The sequence below is a fragment of the Rhinolophus hipposideros genome (assembly GCF_964194185.1).
Source record: "Rhinolophus hipposideros genome assembly, chromosome: 11".
Taxonomy (NCBI): domain Eukaryota; kingdom Metazoa; phylum Chordata; class Mammalia; order Chiroptera; family Rhinolophidae; genus Rhinolophus; species Rhinolophus hipposideros.
Window position 1 is genome coordinate 28,881,526 of NC_138057.1, and position 20,715 is coordinate 28,902,240.

The 20,715-nt window shown below is 37.2% G+C and overlaps 1 protein-coding gene across 37 annotated transcripts in view; it reads left to right on the forward strand.

Annotated features, from left to right (window-relative positions):
• PTPRD (protein tyrosine phosphatase receptor type D) overlaps positions 1–20,715 on the forward strand; it is a 2,053,994-nt gene that overhangs the window by 1,940,363 nt on the left and 92,916 nt on the right. For 23 of the 37 annotated variants that reach the window (XM_081066962.1, XM_081066971.1, XM_081066973.1 and 20 more), the window contains 2 exons: positions 3,705–3,746; positions 4,248–4,345. In XM_081066962.1, coding sequence (XP_080923088.1) covers positions 3,705–3,746; positions 4,248–4,345 — 140 coding nt within the window. The remainder of the gene's footprint in view (positions 1–3,704; positions 3,747–4,247; positions 4,346–20,715) is intronic. The other 14 variants (XM_081066949.1, XM_081066952.1, XM_081066954.1 and 11 more) reach the window with 1 other exon arrangement.

Sequence of the window (20,715 nt, forward strand, 5' to 3'; positions counted from 1 at the left end):
GTAGTACCACTTGGAAAATATCTGTTCCTTGTTGAAAGGAAATGGAGATAAATGCATTTCTTTTTCCTTTTTTCTTTTCTTTCCTTTTCTTTCTTTTTTATTTTCTGTGGTTTTTTTGTTTTTTTGGTTTTTTTTGGTTGTTTGTGTGTGTGTGTGTGTGTGAAAGTATTTACTATGCAATACTTGGACATCTTCAGAGATTTACCGTATCAACCTGGCCCCTTCGGCTACTGGAGACCTTGCTTCCTTGCTTTAGAAGATCATAACTGCCATTCCAGAAATAATGCAGTAGAAAGATGCCAAAAACTCTTTAGATTTTGGTATTTACTAGCAGGGCTAACATATACAAGTCATTTAACTTCTCTGGAGTTCAGAGTCCCCTCAACTTCATAAAATGAAAATGCTGGACTAAGTAATATCTAAGGCAACTCTCAGCTTAAAATGCTATGATTTTGAAGTTTTATTTCTTATAAGGAAGACTCCATGACATTACTATCACACATAGGCACACTATTAAAAGTAGCCACCATGTTTTCCCTCCAACCTCAGGCAGATGTCGGTGACGGTATCTGTCATTTTTCATGTTGACAGTGTATATTGTGGCTATCATACCCTCAAAATGAAAACTCTGCTCAGATTCGACATGTGCCTTTAAAATACATTTATGTTGTGCATTTGTAGCTTTAAACTGATGAGGTCATGGCCCTGGCGAGTTCTCATCAGTTATGAGCTGTACTTCAAAGTTTTTGCTGCCGATAATAGCTCAAGTACTAAAGCTTGCTAATACAGCGACATAGCAGATTCAGGGGTAGCACCGGAAGAAAGCTGATCTCATTCCCCTAAAGTCTGATATGATTTTTGAATGAAAAAAATAAGTAAATAAATGGAGTTATAGGCGCTCCCTCTTAATAATCCCCACAGCACTGAGAACCATTACTGGGAACTTTAAAAATATGTGTCTGGCTTCCACACCCAGAGATTCTGACTTAATTGATCTGCTGGGCAGCCTAGAAAGAAGGAATTTTAAAGTAACTCAAATGATGCTAATGTGAAAATACTCATCTAATAACAACTTTGGTGTGTAGACTATGAGCAATGGCTGGGCTGCCAGACACCAAAGATTGAAAAGAAACCACAGTGAGATCAACTTCATGGTTTTCTTAGTGTGTCTAGTTTTTTATTCATAATCTAGCATGCTTGATTATATCATGTAAAAATTGTTCAAGGCTGAACAATGGAGAAGTTGGGGGAAATTATGTGATACTATTTTTAGCTAGATCTTTGGTGATTGTGTTCTGATTTTAACTAAAGAGTTTCTGTTAGAGGAATTTAATCCCAGGTTTATACTTAAGCATAATTTTTATGTGGATACATGATATGACATCTTAATATACTTTTAGGTTAACTGATGAAAATGGCATTAAACTTAAATAATTCAACAAGTAGACTATTCTACTGCATAATAGTTTTTGATTTTGTAAAAAGTAAATGTTCACCACTCCTCAAAGAAAAGTGCTATAACTTTTAGAATCCTTACATATGAGTTACATCCCAGAGATATTCTCTGTTGTTCTCTATGCTCAAAAATCCTATCTACACATGATAGATATGAGAGCTATAAAGAAGGAAGTGACTCCAGAGTGTATCTAGCTCTGCACTTTTTATTTTACAGATAAACAAATTGAGGTGCTTGATAACAAGTATTTGTCCCTATTAGTAGATGGCAGAACCAGAAGTAGAACATATGACCAATATTGTAGTCTAGAATTCCTTCTCCTATATCATTGGATTCCCATAAGTTCTCCTCCCTTTTCTGTGAAGTATTCATTCTGCCATTTTTACTTGTCCTAGGATTTTGGCGTAATATGATACATATTGATATGTCTTAAATGATTCTTAAACTCTATAGTATCTATGCATGTGATAATATATAAGTATCCTAGTTTAGAATGTAATGAGTCAGTGCAAGTTTGTTTGGATTTCTCTGTAATTAGCATCCAAAATAATACTTCCAGACCACGTGCCAGTGCATGCCAGAATTAAATATGTTGATCGTATCTTTAGTTGATTATTATGATCTTCTACTGCTGTTATACTAATACTTTTCCCATCTCCAACTGGCTTTACTTTTTGCAGCTTTGAGCAGTAATTCAGTCCCCTACGCCTCCCTGATTGGCTCTGTGTCCTCCCTCTCTAGCCAAACCACCACTCAGTCCATATATGATAATAACTCTCTCCCACGATTCGCTCGAAAAGGTCTAAACATCTTTGTCTCTTTTATTTTCTCTGTTAAAGCAGTGTAATGGATGTCCACATTTTTCCATTTCCATTTCCAGATAAGCCTAGAGTCTCTTGTGCCTTTGCATTTCCATTCTTGTCATTGGGGGGTGCCTCATCTGGATAAGATCACTTTAATTATCAGAACACTGTCACCCATCCACTTCCTGCAAAGAATGTAACTTAGTTCAATTCTACTATCTATATAGAAAAGTTCCAGAAATGGGCTCCAGCACCTTGGTCCACGTGCATAATTATATCAGCAATGGAGAGTTTCTACTTCTAAACATTCTCATTTGTATTGGCTCTTCCATTAAGATCTTAGCTGACTGGAAGCCAACCTTCGTAGCCACGAATGCTAAAACATCAAAATTCACACCACTGTGCTAGAAGAAGCAAAGTAGTTTTCACTTACCAGAACCATTGATAATTCGACATTTGATAGAATAGAACTTACTGGGTGACTTTCAATAATGGCATAATTTCTAAAATGCCCATAAAGTAATCACATGTCATGTTGACTTAATGGTCATATGGAATGATAGGTTAGCACCGTCCAAAGAGTCCCAAAGACAGCGAATGTCAACATGGCTTCCAGTTTGAGCCCCTCCCTCATTCATTTTCTGCTGCAGAGGCCTCCCTGGGGGCATGCTAGTTCAAGGTTTATCTAGCCAGCTGGAATTTGTATCTATAAGACATAAGTCAGCAATGATCTCTCTCATGTTACTTTTAAAAAATTAATCTGAAAGAAAGAAAATGTAAATCATATTAAAAGTAAGAAAACATTGGAAAGACACGGGAATCACCAAAATTAGAAGTGGATTATTTTTAACAGAATCTGTGAAACTGATATATCTTCAGCTGGCCCGCTGAACTAAGATGTGCCCCTCCCTCTGTCACTCCTTTCTTTCTTTTTCCACCCGTTTCCCCTACTTGTTCTTTCACTATTTGCTCACTTTCCTGCGTTCATTTCCCATTCGTGGACAAAGATGTTTACACCTGAAGTAGATTGTAGGCATATTGGGGTTTGAATAATGGGACCTGGGTAAAATACCATAAAGCTGTTAGGATGGCCCTTTATTAATGTCCAGAAAAAGGTTGCAACCCCAACCTCTACAATCTGCTACTAGTGGTAACATTTTTGAAATTTAGTTTGGTGTCCGATTTTGTCATTATCAGTGATTATTGTCAATGAGCTGTGGTGCATGTCATTCTTTGTGTCCACGTTTGCATGTGAATGTCAGTCACCTCTAGGTTTGTGAAATATTAAAGCGATCTTAATCAAGTCACAATGTATGCTGAATCCTGTAAAAAATTTGCTGTATTTTTTTATTAATCCTTCAAAAAAGTATATCAGACTATACATTTCATTTTTTTTAACAAATTCGTTCTATTTTATTTTATTTACACCATCATTTCCTTTGCAGGTTCAGATGATTCCGGTTACCCTGGTAACCTTCATTCTTCAAGTTAGTTTCCCTTGATTATGCATAAGTCACTTTATGTTTCCTATCAAGCTACTACTCTTTCCCTTTTAGGCCTTTCTCAGTGTCTGTTTTCTTAGTTCACTTTACACCATTTAATTCCACACAATTTCCATTTCACACAGTGCAGGAGAAGGAGTTTGAAATGACATAATAGTCATTACTCAAAGCAGAAGTTGACATCAAGCCTGACTGTCAGTTTTCTCCGCTAGCTAACTGCATTGACTCATAGCACAATAACGCTTTCTTTTACACCAGGAGTGTTAGTTTGGGAATTATGCTTGGTGACTTTTCATTTGGCTACAAAATTCATCCTTCCAGAGCATGTCCTGCTTTGAGTAACCAAACTATCTGCCTGCTTCCTCACATAAAACATTTTTACTACTCACATATTTTCAGGCCATTTCTAACTATAGTATTTTCTATATTTTGAAATAGTATCATTTTTATTTGTTTTCAAATGTGTTTCTTCTTTCCTTTTAATAGGTATGGCTAGTCACCCTCCAATACCTATCTTGGAACTTGCAGATCACATTGAAAGGTTGAAAGCAAATGACAACTTGAAGTTTTCCCAGGAATATGAGGTAATTCAGTTTGTTTATGCTTAACAGTAATTTCAAAAGTTATCCCCTTCTTCATGTTGACCATATTCTTGAAAATTAACTTTATCAGTCAGTGCCTTTTCTCTTAAATGTGACTCAGCATCAGATATAAAAGTGTCTGTTGAATCAATACAGTAGTTGCACTTTTGAATGGTGTTGAATATTTTATATTTGTTCAGTGTTACTTAATAAGGTTGATTTATCTTTTCTGGTTTTAAGTTCATAAAATACATTGAATGAATAAGCTTCCCAGTGTACCAAATGAGTGCCAAATACACAGATCAATGGTGAGAATCCTCACTGAAAAAGAGAGAGTAAAGGGAATAAGTAGATTTCTCAGTACTCTTAGTTTTGCATGGCCTGAAAACTGTGTTATGATTGAGTGCCTATACATGATTGTACCCTTCATCTAAAATAATGCTAGATCTGCTATTAAAAGAGTCAGTTCTCAGAAAGTTACTTGTTTTGAAGCAATGGCGAACGGAATGTTATCTTAAAATTTCAGAATCTACTAAGGTGCTGTGTGACTTCTTGATGCAAGTCAATGAAAAGTCTTTGTATGTGGTGTGTATTTGGATATTGTGGCATTTATCATGCAGAAAGTTGTAAAACTGTATATTCCGGGTTTTCCCCAGAAATGGGGACACATAGTACAACCAATTCATGCCTTAGTGATAACCGAACCATTATTATTCTTTTAGGCCAAATTTACCTTAGCATAAGATTAGAATGTACAACTAAAATCTTGCAGTTGTTCTAAACAACAAAGGCTGTTGAGTTCCTGAGCAGCCAAAATTCTACTATAAACAGTTTCTACTGATTCACTTACTAAGAATCTTAAGACACACCAATGTCACCTCTCTAGGTTTCTGTTCTATCCACCGTAAAGGAAGTTGTTAGACTGGATAATCTTTCAAGCCCTACTAACTCTAAAATACTGCCCTATTACATTGGGTAAGATCCTCTAAGATGAACCCCAGCCTTATGTGTCTAGTGGGCTTTTCATGTAAGTGAATGTGGAACTGTGGGACCTGTGCCAATCTGGATATTTGCATGAACTTTCAATGTCTTAAAATCTCCAAATTTTCATTGTTTTAAATTATTGTGCTAGCTAAGCCAAACCTATCTGTAGCCCCATGCACCTCCACCCTCAAGAGCTGGATAGCCTTTTATTGAGTTTGTGTACTCTAACGTCTTAGTCAAAGATTTAATAGAACACAAGGGATTTTGTCTGGTTTGTTGTTTTTTTGGTTTGGATTTTTTTTTTTTCCTCATTGGTTAAGTTATATTGTCCTTTATTCTGGTCCAAGCATTCAGGAAAACATTTTCAATTTTATGAAACTCACACTGGGTTGTAAAATGTCTTACTTTATCAATTGGTCCTTCTTATTTCTTCCCTGTTCTTCCTCTCGGTCATAATGGCTCTTTATAAATTATTCAGTATTCTTTAAATCAGTTTCTGTAGTTTCTGGTTTGGGGCTGGAGGTTGCAAATTGAATTTTAAGAAAGAAAACAAGGCATATGAGGAATGCCACATGGGGCAACATAAAAACCTCTTAGTTAAGTGTCAGTTTTCACAAATAAGAAATCTTTCACCTCTCCAACTGCACTTTAGCATTATCCTGATTCTTCTTATTGTTTTGCTGTGATATGTTCTTCTTGGCCCATTTTAATATGTTATTTATAATTATGAATGGCTTAGTGTATCAGAAAAAGCTAAAATTTGATAGCTCAAGCTGTGAATTCCATTAATTCACTCTCTACCAATATAACTTTAAACTTACAATACTTGCTTTACTCAAGCAATCTCAGTTGTATGCACTGACTACAATAACTGGCCTCTTTTAAATATGGAATTTCTTCAGAAATGCTACATGTAAAGATACTCTAATGATACTCATTTAGTCATTTTAGCCAGAAGTGCTCCTTGAAAGTAGTTATGCACTGCATGCTGGCATGGCTCCTGTTAAAAACTCCCCCAGTAGCCATTGACATGAAGCCCACACTGACTCTTTCCCGTTTATCATCATGATGATCTTTGATTAAAGCTCCCTTGGCATGAATTGACTCTACTGTGCCTTAACAGCCATGAAGGAGATATTTAAGTGTTGTATTCATCTGTGGTAATAGGATAAAGGCCTCTACATAACATTTCAGGACACAGAGCAACACTGAAAAAAGTGTTGGCACATATTGTTATCCACATAAATATGGATACATTTCTTTGCTGTTTTTCAGTGAAGAAAACGGAGGAAAGGCACATGATTTTAAGCATCTCATTTTGTCGTAACACTATATTCATATTTTTTCACACCTCTCAAAATGTGTGAAGATAAATTTATTAGCGTGATTCTAAGACTAAAATGGGGGTTAAAGGCATGAGGCTGTTTGCACTGATCCTGAGGTCAGAATAGGAGGAAGTAGGTTGAAATTGTAGCACAGCATTATTAAATCATGTGAAAGACTTATTTTACTGTAAAGGGCATTGGGCTGAAACATTGGATTCAATGACAGGTGGAAGAAGGGGCCTGAGAATTTAGCACAACTTCATCTTGAAGGTCGTTACAAGCACTTTAGGTTTTCATTTTGTGATATGAGACTGCAGGGTCCTACTAGAATCCAACTAGCCAGAATATGAGGATGGCATCTAGAATGCAGGGAATAAATTCCTCCTTAAAGTTGATATCACTGTCAAAGTCAATACTTTAGGAGGTGAATCTTCAGAGTGATTCAGAATAGTATGTGTAGGTCTAACCAAAGTCCTATCTAATGCTACGTAACATCTGGAAGCCAAATTAAAATTCAGATTTCTGTTCCCTACACTAGAAATGCTGGTTTAGAAGATCAGCAGTGGTAAACAGGGACATCCGTTGTATTTTCCCCAGATTTATTGCAGCATAGTTGACATATGACATTGTATTAGTTTAAGGTATATAACCTAATGAGTGGACATATGTATATATTGCAAAATGGTTACCACAATAAGTTTAGTTAACATCTATCACCTCACATAGTTACAATTTATTTCTTGCATTGAAAACTTTTAAGATGTGCTCTCCTAGCAACTTTCAAATATAAAATATAGTACTGTTAACTGTAGTCATCATTTTGTACATTAATTCCCAACATTTATTGATCTTATAACTGGAAATTTATACCTTTGACCACCTTCACCCATTTTCCCCTTCCCCTACCCCCTGACTCTGGCAAGCACCAATCTATTTTCTGTTTCTGAGGTGTTATTTTTTTTTCTTTCTTTTTTTTTTTTCCAATTCCACACATAAGGGAGATCATATAGTATTTGTGTTTTTCTGTCTGGATTATTTTATTTAGCATAATGCTCTCAAGGTCCATCCATGTTGTTGTAAATGGCAGAATTTCTTTCTTTTTATGACTGAATACTGTGTCTGTGTATACACACACACTCTCACACACACACACACACACACACACACACACACACACACATCATATTTTCTTGATCCATTCTTCCGTCAATGGACACTTAGTTTGTTTCCATGTTCTGACTATTATAAATAATGCTATAGTGAACATGAGGGTGCAGATGTCTCTTTGAGATAGTGATGTTATATCCTTTGGAAATAGAACCAGAAATGGAATTACTAAATCATATAGTAGTGCTATTTTTAACTTTTTGAGGAACCCCCATACTGTTTTCCATAAGGGCAGCACCAATTTACATTCCCACCAACAGTGCAAAAGGGTTCCTTTTTCTCTACATGCTCGCCAACACTTATTTCTTATCTCTTTGTTGACAGCCATTCTAACAGGTGAGATGATATCTCATTGTGCTTTTGATTTGCATTTCCCTTAGGATTAGTGATGTTGAGCACCTTTTTATGTATCTCTTGGCCATTTGTATGTCTTCTTTGGAAAAACGTCAATTCAGTTCCTCTGCCCATTTTTTAATTGAATTGTTTGGGTTTTTTGCTGTTGAGTTATATGAGTATTTTATATATTTTGGACAGTAACTCCTTATTAGATATATAATTTGAAAATACTTTCTCCCATGAAGTGTCTATTTTAAAAGAGCACTTCGGGTGACTTTGATGCAATTGCTATGAAGACTTCAATTTAAGAAACATCATTGGTTTAGGATAGTATATTATAGAATATGACCCTCCAGTCTTCATTTCACCATTTCCTGAGATGGCAGATAAACTAGTATGTGAGATTCACTTGACAGCATCACAGTTACCATTATCATTATTAATATTATCTACATAAATCCTGTTTATATTAGGCTGGCTATAACGAACTACAGCCCTTAGAGTTTGCTTAAGGGAAAACAAAGGGTGTTTGTTTTATTTATTGACATTTATTTATAAATGATCTATTTATTATAGAGCCAAAGGCTAATAATACAAGTATGCTTCAAGAACTGTTATCTGGAACGGGAGGACTATAGAGATTTCCTGATATCTTTTCTGGAAATCTCATCTTTGTGTTTCTTTGGGCCAGTTTCATTCTTCCCTCTGTATGGGCCAGTTTCTTGTTTCTCCCATTCAGATGTAGAAACCATGGCCTTTGATTGCTTTTATTTACATAGAGACTCCCTCAAAAAAGAGAAAACCTTTTTCTTGTCAAATTCCAAATGCCAGAGAACAAACTCTGAACTCTAACTGACTCATTTGTTATGGAGATACACGTTAGGACATAGCTGTTAACAGCCCACCCATATAGATCTGGTTCTTTCCTTGAATCAGAGAGAGGGAAATTACTATGGAAGGGGGCTTCTGAACTAGAAGGATGTGCCAATAATTATCTACCATACTACTACAAAAAAGTGCTATGCTAAGTACTGAGAGGAATATAGAAGTTATAAGAAAGCTATACTTTCAGGATGTGCAGTAGGCAAAGATAGATAAACATTAAAAAAAAAAAAAAAACAGGGAACATCTCAAGGAGCTAATCCTAACTACTAGTGGAATGATGCCGGGATTTGGTAAATGGCATAGTGCAATGAAGAACTGGGAAAGGTATTAAAGGAAAGGTGGTGCTGTTAGTAGAACTGGGGGAAATCCAAGAGCGAGGCGATTTATCAAGGGAAGAGTCATAGACACGCAGGCAAAGGATGTTCTGGTGCTTTCCTCTTCAAAGTGGGAACTACAGGCCAGCAATCTTGGTATCTCCCGAGAGGTTGGTGGGAATGCAGGACATAGGGCACTATCCCAAGCCCACTGAATCTTTACCTGCATTTTGGCAAGATACTCCAGTGATAGCTCTGGATGATAAAGCCTATGTGCAAGTTTAAGGAGCACGAAGAAGGCTTCTTTTGATGGAGTTAAGTGTTTATGGTGGAGAGTTTGGTGAAATGAAGTGGGCAACAAGGGCCAAGAATTATAATGAGCTTTCAGGGCCAAACTCATTGGTGGGGAAGTGGGGGAGGATTAATGGTGGAAAGGACATGGGATTTGGACCCAGACAAATTTGTAGTTTGACTTGAATATACTGTAACTTATATAGCTCTGCACAGTTATATAATCCTTTGAGAGTTTCTCATCTGTAAAATGTGTCACCATGAGAATTAGGGACTATGCAATATGTATATAAGTTCCAGGACACGCATATGATTTGTGTGTGTGTGTGTGTGTGTGTGTGTATATATATACTTATATATACACACATATATATGTACATATGTACATATATACATATGTATATATACACACATATATATGATTTATACATAAGTATGTGTGTATATATAAGTGTATACATACACATGTATAAGGGGCTTAATAAATAGTAGCTTAAAGGTTGGACTTTTTATACAGAGAGCCTAAGAAAGATATTTGTCAAGAGGTTATTATATTCAGTTATTAATAAGGGAATATAATCATAGTAAACTAATAAAGTAAACTAATATATTTACTAATATAGTAAACTAATGAAGTGTTTATTAAGCTCCTACAATGCCCGCCCTCCAGTAATTCACTCTTGCATCGAACAGACAGACATGCCAATGAAAAATGATAATAAAATCAATCCTATGATAAAAGCTTTTACAGAGTATGATGAGACTATAAAGCATAATTACAAGGTGGTTTCTTAGAAAGTTAATCTGTTATTAATGTATATAATGGAAAGAAAGAAGGAGAAAATGGGGAGAGGAAGAAGAATTAGGGGATGATAAAGCAGTTCTTAGTTTAGGAACACATATTCAAACTACCTAAGCATACAATAGCACTGTTAGAAGTACACGTGCTCTGACTTGTGCACGGTGCTACAACTGTCTTTTGCAATGTGAGGAGTGAATGAAAGGGAAGCGACCTTCTCGCTTAGTTATGTAGATAAGTTCCTTCTTTCCTAGAAATAGGATTAATTCATTGATGACTGTGTGTATTCACTTGACCCCCATTGGTCAACCCCCTGACATAAAGGCATCATGGTAATCACAGGCAAGAAAAGCTACAGTCAGAGAAGATGTGAAACTAGCTCCCAGTTTGGTTTGCAAGTTATTAATATACTTTCCCTTGGAAATAATCTCCTAGGTCACATATTCTTCAGACACCGTGTTTCCCCAAAAATAAGACCTAACCAGAAAATAAGCCCTGTCATGATTCTTCAGGATAACATTCCCTGAACAGAAGCCTTAATGCATCTTTTGGAGCAAAAATTAACATAACCCCCGGTGTCATTTTCGGGGAAACACAGTACATTATAGATTTTGTACATTGTGTGTTCTAGGCTGAGAGAATAACTCCTTTTTTAAACACAGTTCCAATAGCAAATTTTCTTCCCGTTTCTAACAAATGACTAACAAATTACCATTTGAACCCCAGTCTAACCTGCCAGGGCAGTTACACAGGCATGAACAGTTACCAAATATCTAGTTTCAAATTTGTCATCATTAAATTTTTTAGTAGTATTTTGTGAAACATATATGTTAAAATTACTCTGAAGAGAGCAGTCTTTTTAGTTGTGACTAGAGAGGGGCAAGAAACTGATTAACAGAAGGTCTACCTAAAGGCCACTCTTGACCAATTTGTTCCCAAACATGAAGCCCAGTCCCAACGTCTTTGCTGTCATCTCTGGAGTTCTATTATCTTTGATATCACTGCTCATATGTCCTCAAGCATTTAGCATCCAAATGTGCTCAGAGTTTCTTCCTGTACTCACGGCAATGCCCTTATATCTCCTGTCTGTGCAGGTAATAATGGTCCTCTTATTGGAAACATTTCAGATATCAGTGTCCTGTCCTTCTCTTTTAATAACTGCTTATATGTGACCCCTTTGTCTAGTAATCTAAAATCCCCACCACACTCTAGTGAGATAGGTAAAGAAAAAAGATATATTATTTCCTTCACAAATAATGGAATCTATTAAGCCAGTGCAAAGAGCTATAGAGACGTTTAAACACATTGCTTAGATCATATTTTGTAAATGTTTGGGAGCTGGACTAGACTTCAAAGATCATGTAGTTGAACTCTCTCATCTCAGAGGTAAGGAACAAGAGGTTCAGAGAAGAGTGACTTTCCCAAGATCACATGCCTAGTATGTGGTTGAACCAGGTCACAAATTTACGCCCTCTTGTTAGAACACTGTACCTTAACTCACCTGCTCTAGAGATCTAAATATTTTACTCTTTGATCTCACTGTGCCTTGGTTATGGAGTTCAGAAACCTAAGTCTTCAACTAGAACAATATTTATGTTAACAATTTCTGTGAAAATGTCATACTGATCAATTTGGATTACATGACTACCTCTGGGAAAACCCAGTGGTTTTCCTGGCATGCTAAGAATGCATTTCTTTTCTCCATGGACAATTTCTTCACTCCCATTGGTAAACATTGCATTTTTCCGTAGAAGGGACAAAGTTGTCTGTCATCAAAGCAATGGCCACAAAAGAAAACATTTCTATTTTCCTTAGGAAAAGGCTGTTGGTATATTTGACCATGTATGCCAAAGTACATTTGTACACATAAAGCTTTCATTACTAAATGTTTTGTAAACCGGCAGCATCCATAATGCAAAACCACTTGTCATATCTGCTTTCAGTTTGTTTATAATTCATGTGTAAACTCAGGAGAGTGAACATTCACTGGGCACTACACAGACACAAACAAGAAACCACACACACACACACACACACACACACACACACACACACACACGACTTTTTTGCCAGCTTTGAATGCACTGGCTTTTTCTTGGAAGTGGCTCGTACATCTTCCTAAACTAAGCAAGTAGAGGATGACACAGATCTATTTTTATATATTATGCAAAGTTGAAGAGTGCAATAGATCAGGGAAAAGCCTCTATTTTAAAATATTTTTGACATATGAGCCACAAAAAATAGGAAGAAAGGAAGGAAGGAGGAAGGGAGGAAGGAAAGAAAGAAGGAAGGAAGAAAGGAAGGAAAGAAGGAAGGAAGGAAGGAAGGAAAAAACTTGCTAGTTTAAACCAATATTATTAGCACTTCCTATGTTGTCCTTTCCTTTAGTTAATCATTTTCTGTGTTCAGATACAGTCTTCCCCTAATCAGGTGTCGTGCCTTCTGTTTGCCATTGGCCTCATGGCAACAAGCTCATCACTGGGCACCACAGCAGGTGATTAACAAAGTGTGTGTCTGGATCGATTTCTAACCAAATTTACAGCTCATAGAAACTGTTGTGATCAAAATTGCTAGGATCAACAACAGAAGTGAACAGAACAAAGAATGTCTTTCTGTAAAAAGAGCAGCTTTCCTCGGTCAACATGCCCACCTGATCTATCAGCAGTGGAGCCTTATTTTCAGGGCCTTTTCTCTCAGAAAATAGACGGTTATTATGTTTTGGCGGTTCAGAGTGAGTACATTTTAATACAGACTCCTCATATTTAACTTAAAAGTACCTACTGATTAATCTCCCAGTGTAGTTTTTATAGTAGAGATAGACCTGCCAGTTGGCACTTTGAGAAGATGCTTTCTTTCTTTGTAGCTAAAGACCAGCTTCACCAAGTAAGATATAAAGGTACAGAGAGTGCCTTCCCAGCTGGCTATCATTCTGCATCTTGTAAACAAATCTAGCAGGACACAAAGACACAGCAGCTCACTCTAGAAGAAACACTGTGTTCAAAACCAGGGTGTGTGTGTGTGTGTGTATGTATGTGTGTGTGTGTGTGTGTGTACCCTTTTAGTTTTTCTGAACTTGTGTGGTTGTTAGACTTCAAATTGCAATCAAACGCTCAATTTTCAAGGCTTCTTCAATTTCTTTCAAAAATGTCTTACAATTTTCAGCATATAAATCCTTCACATCCTTGGTTAAGTTTATTACTAGGTATTTTATTCTTTTTGCTGCAATTGCAAAAGGAATTGTTTTTGTAGTTCTTTTTCTGAGATTTCATTGTTAGTATATAGGAATGCAATGGACTTCTGTACGTTGATTTTGTAGCCAGCAACTTTACTGTATTCATTGATTGTTTCTAACAGTTTTTTGGTGGAGTCTTTAGGGTTTTCTATATATAGCATCATGTCATCTGCAAAGAGTGATATTTTAACTTGTTCATTCCCAATTTGGATGCCTTTTATTTCTTCCCTTCCCTGATTGCTCTGGTGAGGACTTCCAACACTATGTTGAAAAGCAAGAGATGATAGGGGACAGCCCTGTCGTGTTCCTGAATGTAGAGCAAAGGGCTTCAGTTTTTCACTGTTAATTATGAGATTAGCTGAGAGTTTGTCATATATGGCCTTTATTATGTTAAGGTATTTCCCTTCTATATGTATTTTATTAAGTGTTTTAATCATAAATGGATGTTGTATCTTGTGACATGCTTTTTCTGCATCAATTGACATAATCATATGATTTTTGTCCTTTATTTTGTTTATGTGATGTATCACCTTGATGGATTTGCGGATGTTGAACCATCCTTATGTCCCTGGGATGAACCCCACTTGGTCGTGATGAATAATCATTTTAATGCATTGTTGCATTCGATTTGCTAGAATTTTGTTTAGGATATTTGCATCTGCATTCATCAGAGATATTGGTCTGTAGTTCTCCTTTTTTTGTGTTATCCTTACCAGGTTTTGGTATCAGGGTAATGTTGGCCTCATAAAGTCAGTTAGGGAGTACTGTCTCTTCTTCAATTTTTTGGAAGAGTTTGAGCAGAAATGGTATTAGATCCTCTTTGAAGATTTGGTAGAATTCACTAGTGAAGCCATCTGGTCCCGGACTTTTGCTTTTGGGAAGGTTTTGCATGACTGATTCAATTTCCTTACTGGTGATCGGTCTGTTTAGATTTTCAAATTCTTCATGATTCAGCCTAAGAAGGCTATACGTTTCTAAGAACTGGTCCATTTCTTCTAGGTTATTGAATTTGGTGGCATACAGTCCTTCATAGTATTCTTGGATGAACCTTTGTATTTCTGTGGCATCCTTGATAACTTCCCCTTTTTCATTTCTGATTTTACTTATTAGTGTCTTCTCTCTTTTTATCCTAGTGAGCCTTGCCAAAAGTTTGTCAATCTTGTTAATTTTTTCAAAGAACCAGCTCTTTGTCACATTAATTGTTTCTATTGTCCCTTTGTCCTCTATTTCCTTTAGTTCTGCTCTGATTTATATTATTTCCTTTCTTCTGCTGACCTTGAGTTTCATTTGTTCTTCTTTTTCTAGTTCTTTAAGGTGTAATGTGAGAATTTTTGTTTGGGATTTTTCTTGTTTCTTGAGATAGGCCTGTAATGATATAAATTTCCCTCTTAAAACTGCTTTTGCTGCATCCCCAAAAATTTGCTAGATGTATTTTCATTCTTATTTGTTCTATGTATCTTTTGATCTCTCTTCTAATTTCTTCTTTGACCCTGTCGTTCTTTAAATGTATGTTGTTTAATCTTCATGTATTTGTGGTTTTTCCTGCTGTCTTTTTGCAGTTGATTTCAAACCTTGTGATCAGAGAATATGCTTTGTCTGATTTGAATCTTCTTAATTTGCTGAGGTTAGTTTTATGTCCCAATATGTGGTCTATGCTTGAGAATGTTCCATGTACACTGGAAAAAAATGTCTGATGTTTCAGGATGAAGTGCTCTATAAATGTCAATTATGTCCATTTCATCTAATGTGTCATTTAGGGCTGCTATTTCATTATTTGTTTTCTATTTGGATGATCTATCCATAGTTGTCAATGATGTATTTAGGTCCCCTAATATAATTGTGTTTCGGTCAATTTCTCCTTTAGTTCTGTTAGTTGTTGCTTGGTATATTTTGGTGCTCCCTGATTGGGGGCATAGATATTGTTGACTGTTGTGTCTTCTTGTTGTATTGTCCTCTTTATCATTATGAAATGATACCTTTTTCTTGTTACCTTTTTCACCCTGAAGTCTGTTTCATCTGATATCAGTATAGCGACGCCTGGTTTTCTCTGGATACCATTTGCTTGGAGTGTCAATTTCCACCCTTTCACTTTAAGTCTATGCTTATACTTGTAGTTGAGATGGGTCTCTTGGAGACAGTATATGGTTGTTTTCAGTTTTTTGATCCAATCTGCTACTCTGTACCTTTTTATTGGTGAGTTCAGTCCATTTACATTTAGGGTGATTGTTGATACATGAGTATTCCCTATCATTCTGTCTTTAGTTTTCTGTTAAGACTATGTCTCCATTGTTTCTTTGCCTTTTTGTTGTTGTCTATTCTTTCTATGTGGTGATATTCTATGATCTTCCCCTCTGTTTCTTCTTTTATTACAATATATATCTCAGTGTTGGATTTTTTTTTTTTTTTTAGTGATTACCATTGTTTGTGTAAAAGAAAGTTTGATATTTACAGTATTCTATTTTCTTCAGCATGCCTGCTTTCTCCATTCCCATATTCCAGTTCAGGCCTTTACTCTCCCCCATTTTTATGTTTTGGTTGCCACAAATTGTTTCTGTTGATGGTGGTCGAATAGCCTCCTTTAGTATTTCTTGTAGTGCAGGTCACGTATTAGAAAATTCCCTCAGCTTCTGTATGTTTGGAAAGGTCTTTATTCCTCCTTCATATCTAAAGGATATCTTTGCTGAATATATTATTCTTGGCTTATAATTTCTCCTTTTCAATAGCTTGAATATTTGGTTCCACACCCTCCTGGCTTGTAGGGTTTCTGATGAGAAATTTGATGATAATCTAATGGGCTTTCCTTTGTAGGTTACCATCTTCTTTTCCCTGGCTTCCTTGAGGGTTCTCTTTGTTGTTGATTTTTGACAGATCAATACAATGTGCCTTGGAGAAGACCTATTGGGGTTGAGGTAATTAGGTGTTCTATTTGCTTCTTGGATTCGTGGATCCAGTTCTTTCCACAAGTTTGGGAAGTTCTCATCAACTATTTGTAAGAATATACTCTCTGTTCCCTTCTCTTTTTCTTCTCCTTCTGGTATGCCCATTATTCTTATATTGCTCTTTCGGATGGAGTCAGAACGTTCTTGTAGAGTTCTTTCATTTCTTTTAAGTCTCAAGTCTCTTTCTTTTTCCATCTGTGTCATTTCCAGGTTTCTATCTTCGATGTCACTGATTCTTTCCTCCATCTGGTCAACTCCACTACCTAAGCCTGCTGTTTCATTCTTAATTTCTTCTATTGAGTTCTTAATCTCTAGAAATTCTATTTGGTTCTTTTTTAAAATTTCAATCTCTTTCGTAAAATGTTCATGTTGTTCTTTGATTGTGTTTCTGAGTTCATTAAACTGCCTTTCTCTGTTTTCTTGCATCTCATTGAGTGTTTTCAGAACTGCAATCTTGAATTCTCTGTCATTTAAGTCACATATTTCCATATCTGTAAGTTCATTCTCTGGAGACTTTTCACTTTCTTCTGAGCTGTATTGTTGCCTTGGTTATTCATGGCAATTATTGATTTATTATTTTTCTTCCTAGACATCTACAGGAGTGGTTTCTGCAACCGGTTGATAGGAAGAGGTCTTTCTTTTGTTTTCCAGTACGTGTTTGTAGAATGTTTTATTTTCTCTCCGACTGCAGCCTTTTTTGATCTCTCTCATTGTCATGTTATGTTTTCTCTGCACTATTCCAGCTTCTCACACAATGAGGGGATTCCCTGGAAGGTGGGCTTCTCCTCTGCTAACAGTTCGCCTGGGTCACAGGGTGCTGCATCCCTCCGGGGATGTGAAGAGCTTTTGAAATTCTAAAGCTCTTCCTGCACCAGATACAGAGCCCATGTGTTTCAGCAGTTCTGTTTACTCCTGCAGAGATCCGCCCAGATAGGTGGGGTCAGGGGCGGGGTGAGTTGTGAGAGGTGGCCCAGAGCAATGTCAGCGACCACCACCACAGCTGGTCCTGCTTCCACAGCTCCCACCCCTTTGCAGGAACTAGTTGGGCTGCGATTCTGTGTCTGCGGTCCACAGTTCTCAGAACAGCAAGTATCCTGTCCTTTTGATCTGACACTGCTACTTTATTGCTTCTAGCACCGGGCAGTTGGGGGTGGGCCGAGTTTTGGGAGGGTAGGGAGGGGGCGGCTAGTCTCAGTGCCTAAGGCTTCCATTCTCCGCTCAGCAGTGAGGGCTTAAACCACTGTTTTCAGCCTTCTTCCCTCAGTCTTTGCTCCGAGGTCTCTGCCGGGAGCGTTGGGTTCAGCCATGCTATATGCTGCCCCCTCAGCCCTGTGGGCCGTAAGTGGAGCCCTATCAGTCCGAGTCCTTCCCTCTCCCGCAGCTGCGGTAGTTCCGGGATGCAGCGAGCTCGGAGCACTGAGCTAGGTCTGTGTCCTGCGCCTGCGTCCTCTGTCTCCGCACTTCTCCCTTCTCTCCTCCCCCACTAGCGCCATTTGCCATCTTTAGGTGAATTCAGTAGTGAGACTCTTCATCTTGCCTATCTGCTGTGGAGAGAGTCCTTTGTGGAGTTACATTTTTTCAATTTGTTGTAAATTCCAGGAGATATTTCCAGAGGCTCACCTCACACCCCCATTTTGATGACGTCTCTCCCTGTACCTACTTCTTTTTAACTTCAAGCATTTTCCTTACTGATGTTAAACTTCATATCTTTTATACTTGAGCCTTTTATTATTATTTTTTCTTCTTGGAGTCATACTCATCCCGGGAGAATCCTATATAACTCTAGTTTTCTGTTTCTCAGTCCTTGTTCTCTAGTCTTGTTTACTACACATGACCTACGTATCCGTCACTTAATAACTGAATTTTTCTCACAAGTCATTCTATCTTCTATAACATTCCCTTGTCCTTCTTCCAAAAAAAAGAGCTCTATGAAAGCAATTAAAAGAAGGTGGGGGGTGATGAAGATGGAGGGTAGTTTGATGTCTGGAAAGTTATTTTCATATGTTGTCTGTAATAAAATTTCTGGAAATTACATCCATATTGCTTATCCAGAAAAAATCCTTTTCACTGATAAGTAGAACCTGTCCTCCTATTTCTGTTGTGATTTTAATGCCCCAGACAAGTTGTTTACCTCCCCTAATCTCAGTTTCCTTATTTATAAGAATAACCATTTGCATGCCTTCATCAGTTTGACTTTTACCGGAGGAAAAAAATATATCAAAAAATGAGTTCTGCCCTGGACGAGTCCATAGTCTCCTAGGAAAACTAGAAAAACAAAAAAGAACCAATAATTATAAGAACATGGTGGGGATGAGAATGGGGTCATTTATGAAGGGGCAATACTAAGGAGAAGCTTCCTAGTGAGCATCTAAGAGTTACTGAAATTTGCTAAAAATACAATACCCCAGGCCAAGTGAGAAACGCAGGCAAAAACATGGAGATGAGAAGGGGTATGGCTTACATGGGGTACCCCAGTCTGTGTGTGCTTATCACGGCAACGTCAGGGTCATGATGCTGAGAGGTAAGGTGGGAAGGTGATTACCCCCTTGAAAGATTGTAACAACATGCTAAGGAATCTACACTAGGTGATCTCAAAAACACTCTCAAGTCCTGGAAATGATTTCCTTCTTGTACTCCTAATGCTGCAAGTACCATAGGAACCAAATAAGCACATCTACTTTTATATCACTTGTGAGGACTACTTTTGGGCAGAATTTTAACAATGCTGCAGGAAGGAATTGGAGCAAGGAGAGCCTGTTGCTACCCAACATAATAGGGATGCCTTTACTTATTTATGCATTTCTTTTAAAATTTAATAAATGGCAGTGGCAGTATTATTTGCCATGGTTTTTCTACTGTGGCTAAATAGTTTGTCATTCTATTTGAAAAGTAATTGTTCGACACACCACTATGTCAGGAGTACAGAGATGATAAAAGAGAAGGGTGTAAGCATTAAAATGTGACATGAACTTATGGACTTAGCCATGCCTTGAGAAACATTTAGCCATCACAGATGCAGCAACTGGAGTATTTGGCTTTAACTAAGGAGTTCATGTATACAGCATAATCAAAACTGCATTATTTTTCACTTGCTGAGTAAGATTCCTAAATGGCAGGCATTCATCCTCATCCAAACTCCATCTCATGGAGATCCTTCAGTTAATTCATTTCTCCCCACTCTCATCTCCTTCCCCCTTCTCCCCCTTTCCTCCTTCTTCCTCTCTCCTCTCTCTCCTGCCAGATTTTCAGAATATTTCTTCATACCTTCTTCTTTGGAATTAAAGTGTATAACATTTAATATCATAGTACTAATACCTAGCCTTTCTACAGGGCTTCATAGTCTAGAAAAAGCTTTGCAGGAACAATAATGACAGTAAACATTTGTATAGCACTTACCTTGTGCCAACCACTCTTTGCAACACATTAGGTATATTAACTCTTGCAGTCCTTCCAGGTAGGTACTATTAATATTCCCGTGTTACATAAGAGTGTTCAGGAAATGTAAGTAACTGGACCAATTTGTCACACAGCTAGTAAGTGGCACAGTTAGGGCATGAACCTGCATGGCTTGCTGTCAGGGTTACATTCTGACCACAACAGTGATTGCGCTTGCCTTCTGACTTTGTGCAATTCACTAGGAAAATAAAGTGGAGAGAGGAAACAGAAGCAGATGTTTGAGGGATGGGAAGGTATAAAGATCCAGTCTTCACTCTCAGAGAACATAGTTGGTATTGACTTGTTAATGTCTTGATGGTTTGAACCATAGACCAGAACCCACTTACTTATTTAGTCCCGACCGTTAAAAAAAAAGTGAAGACATATACTGGCAAAATGCCTTCCTCTAAACATATCACCAGTCAAATTCCAGCTTCAGTTAGATAAGACCCATGATGAAAGGAGAACTTGCTCACTACCATAAATTAAGCTTTATCAATCTATTGAAATGATATGTGACATTTACCCTTATGATTTTAAAGCATTCTTTCATATATGCAGAATTTTCTTTTAAGTTTCTGCAACTTAATGTCATCTAAAAGCTACTAAATGACTTGAAAAGATAGAAGCTGTCACTTCACAGTTAGAAGCTTGCCATCTTTCAAA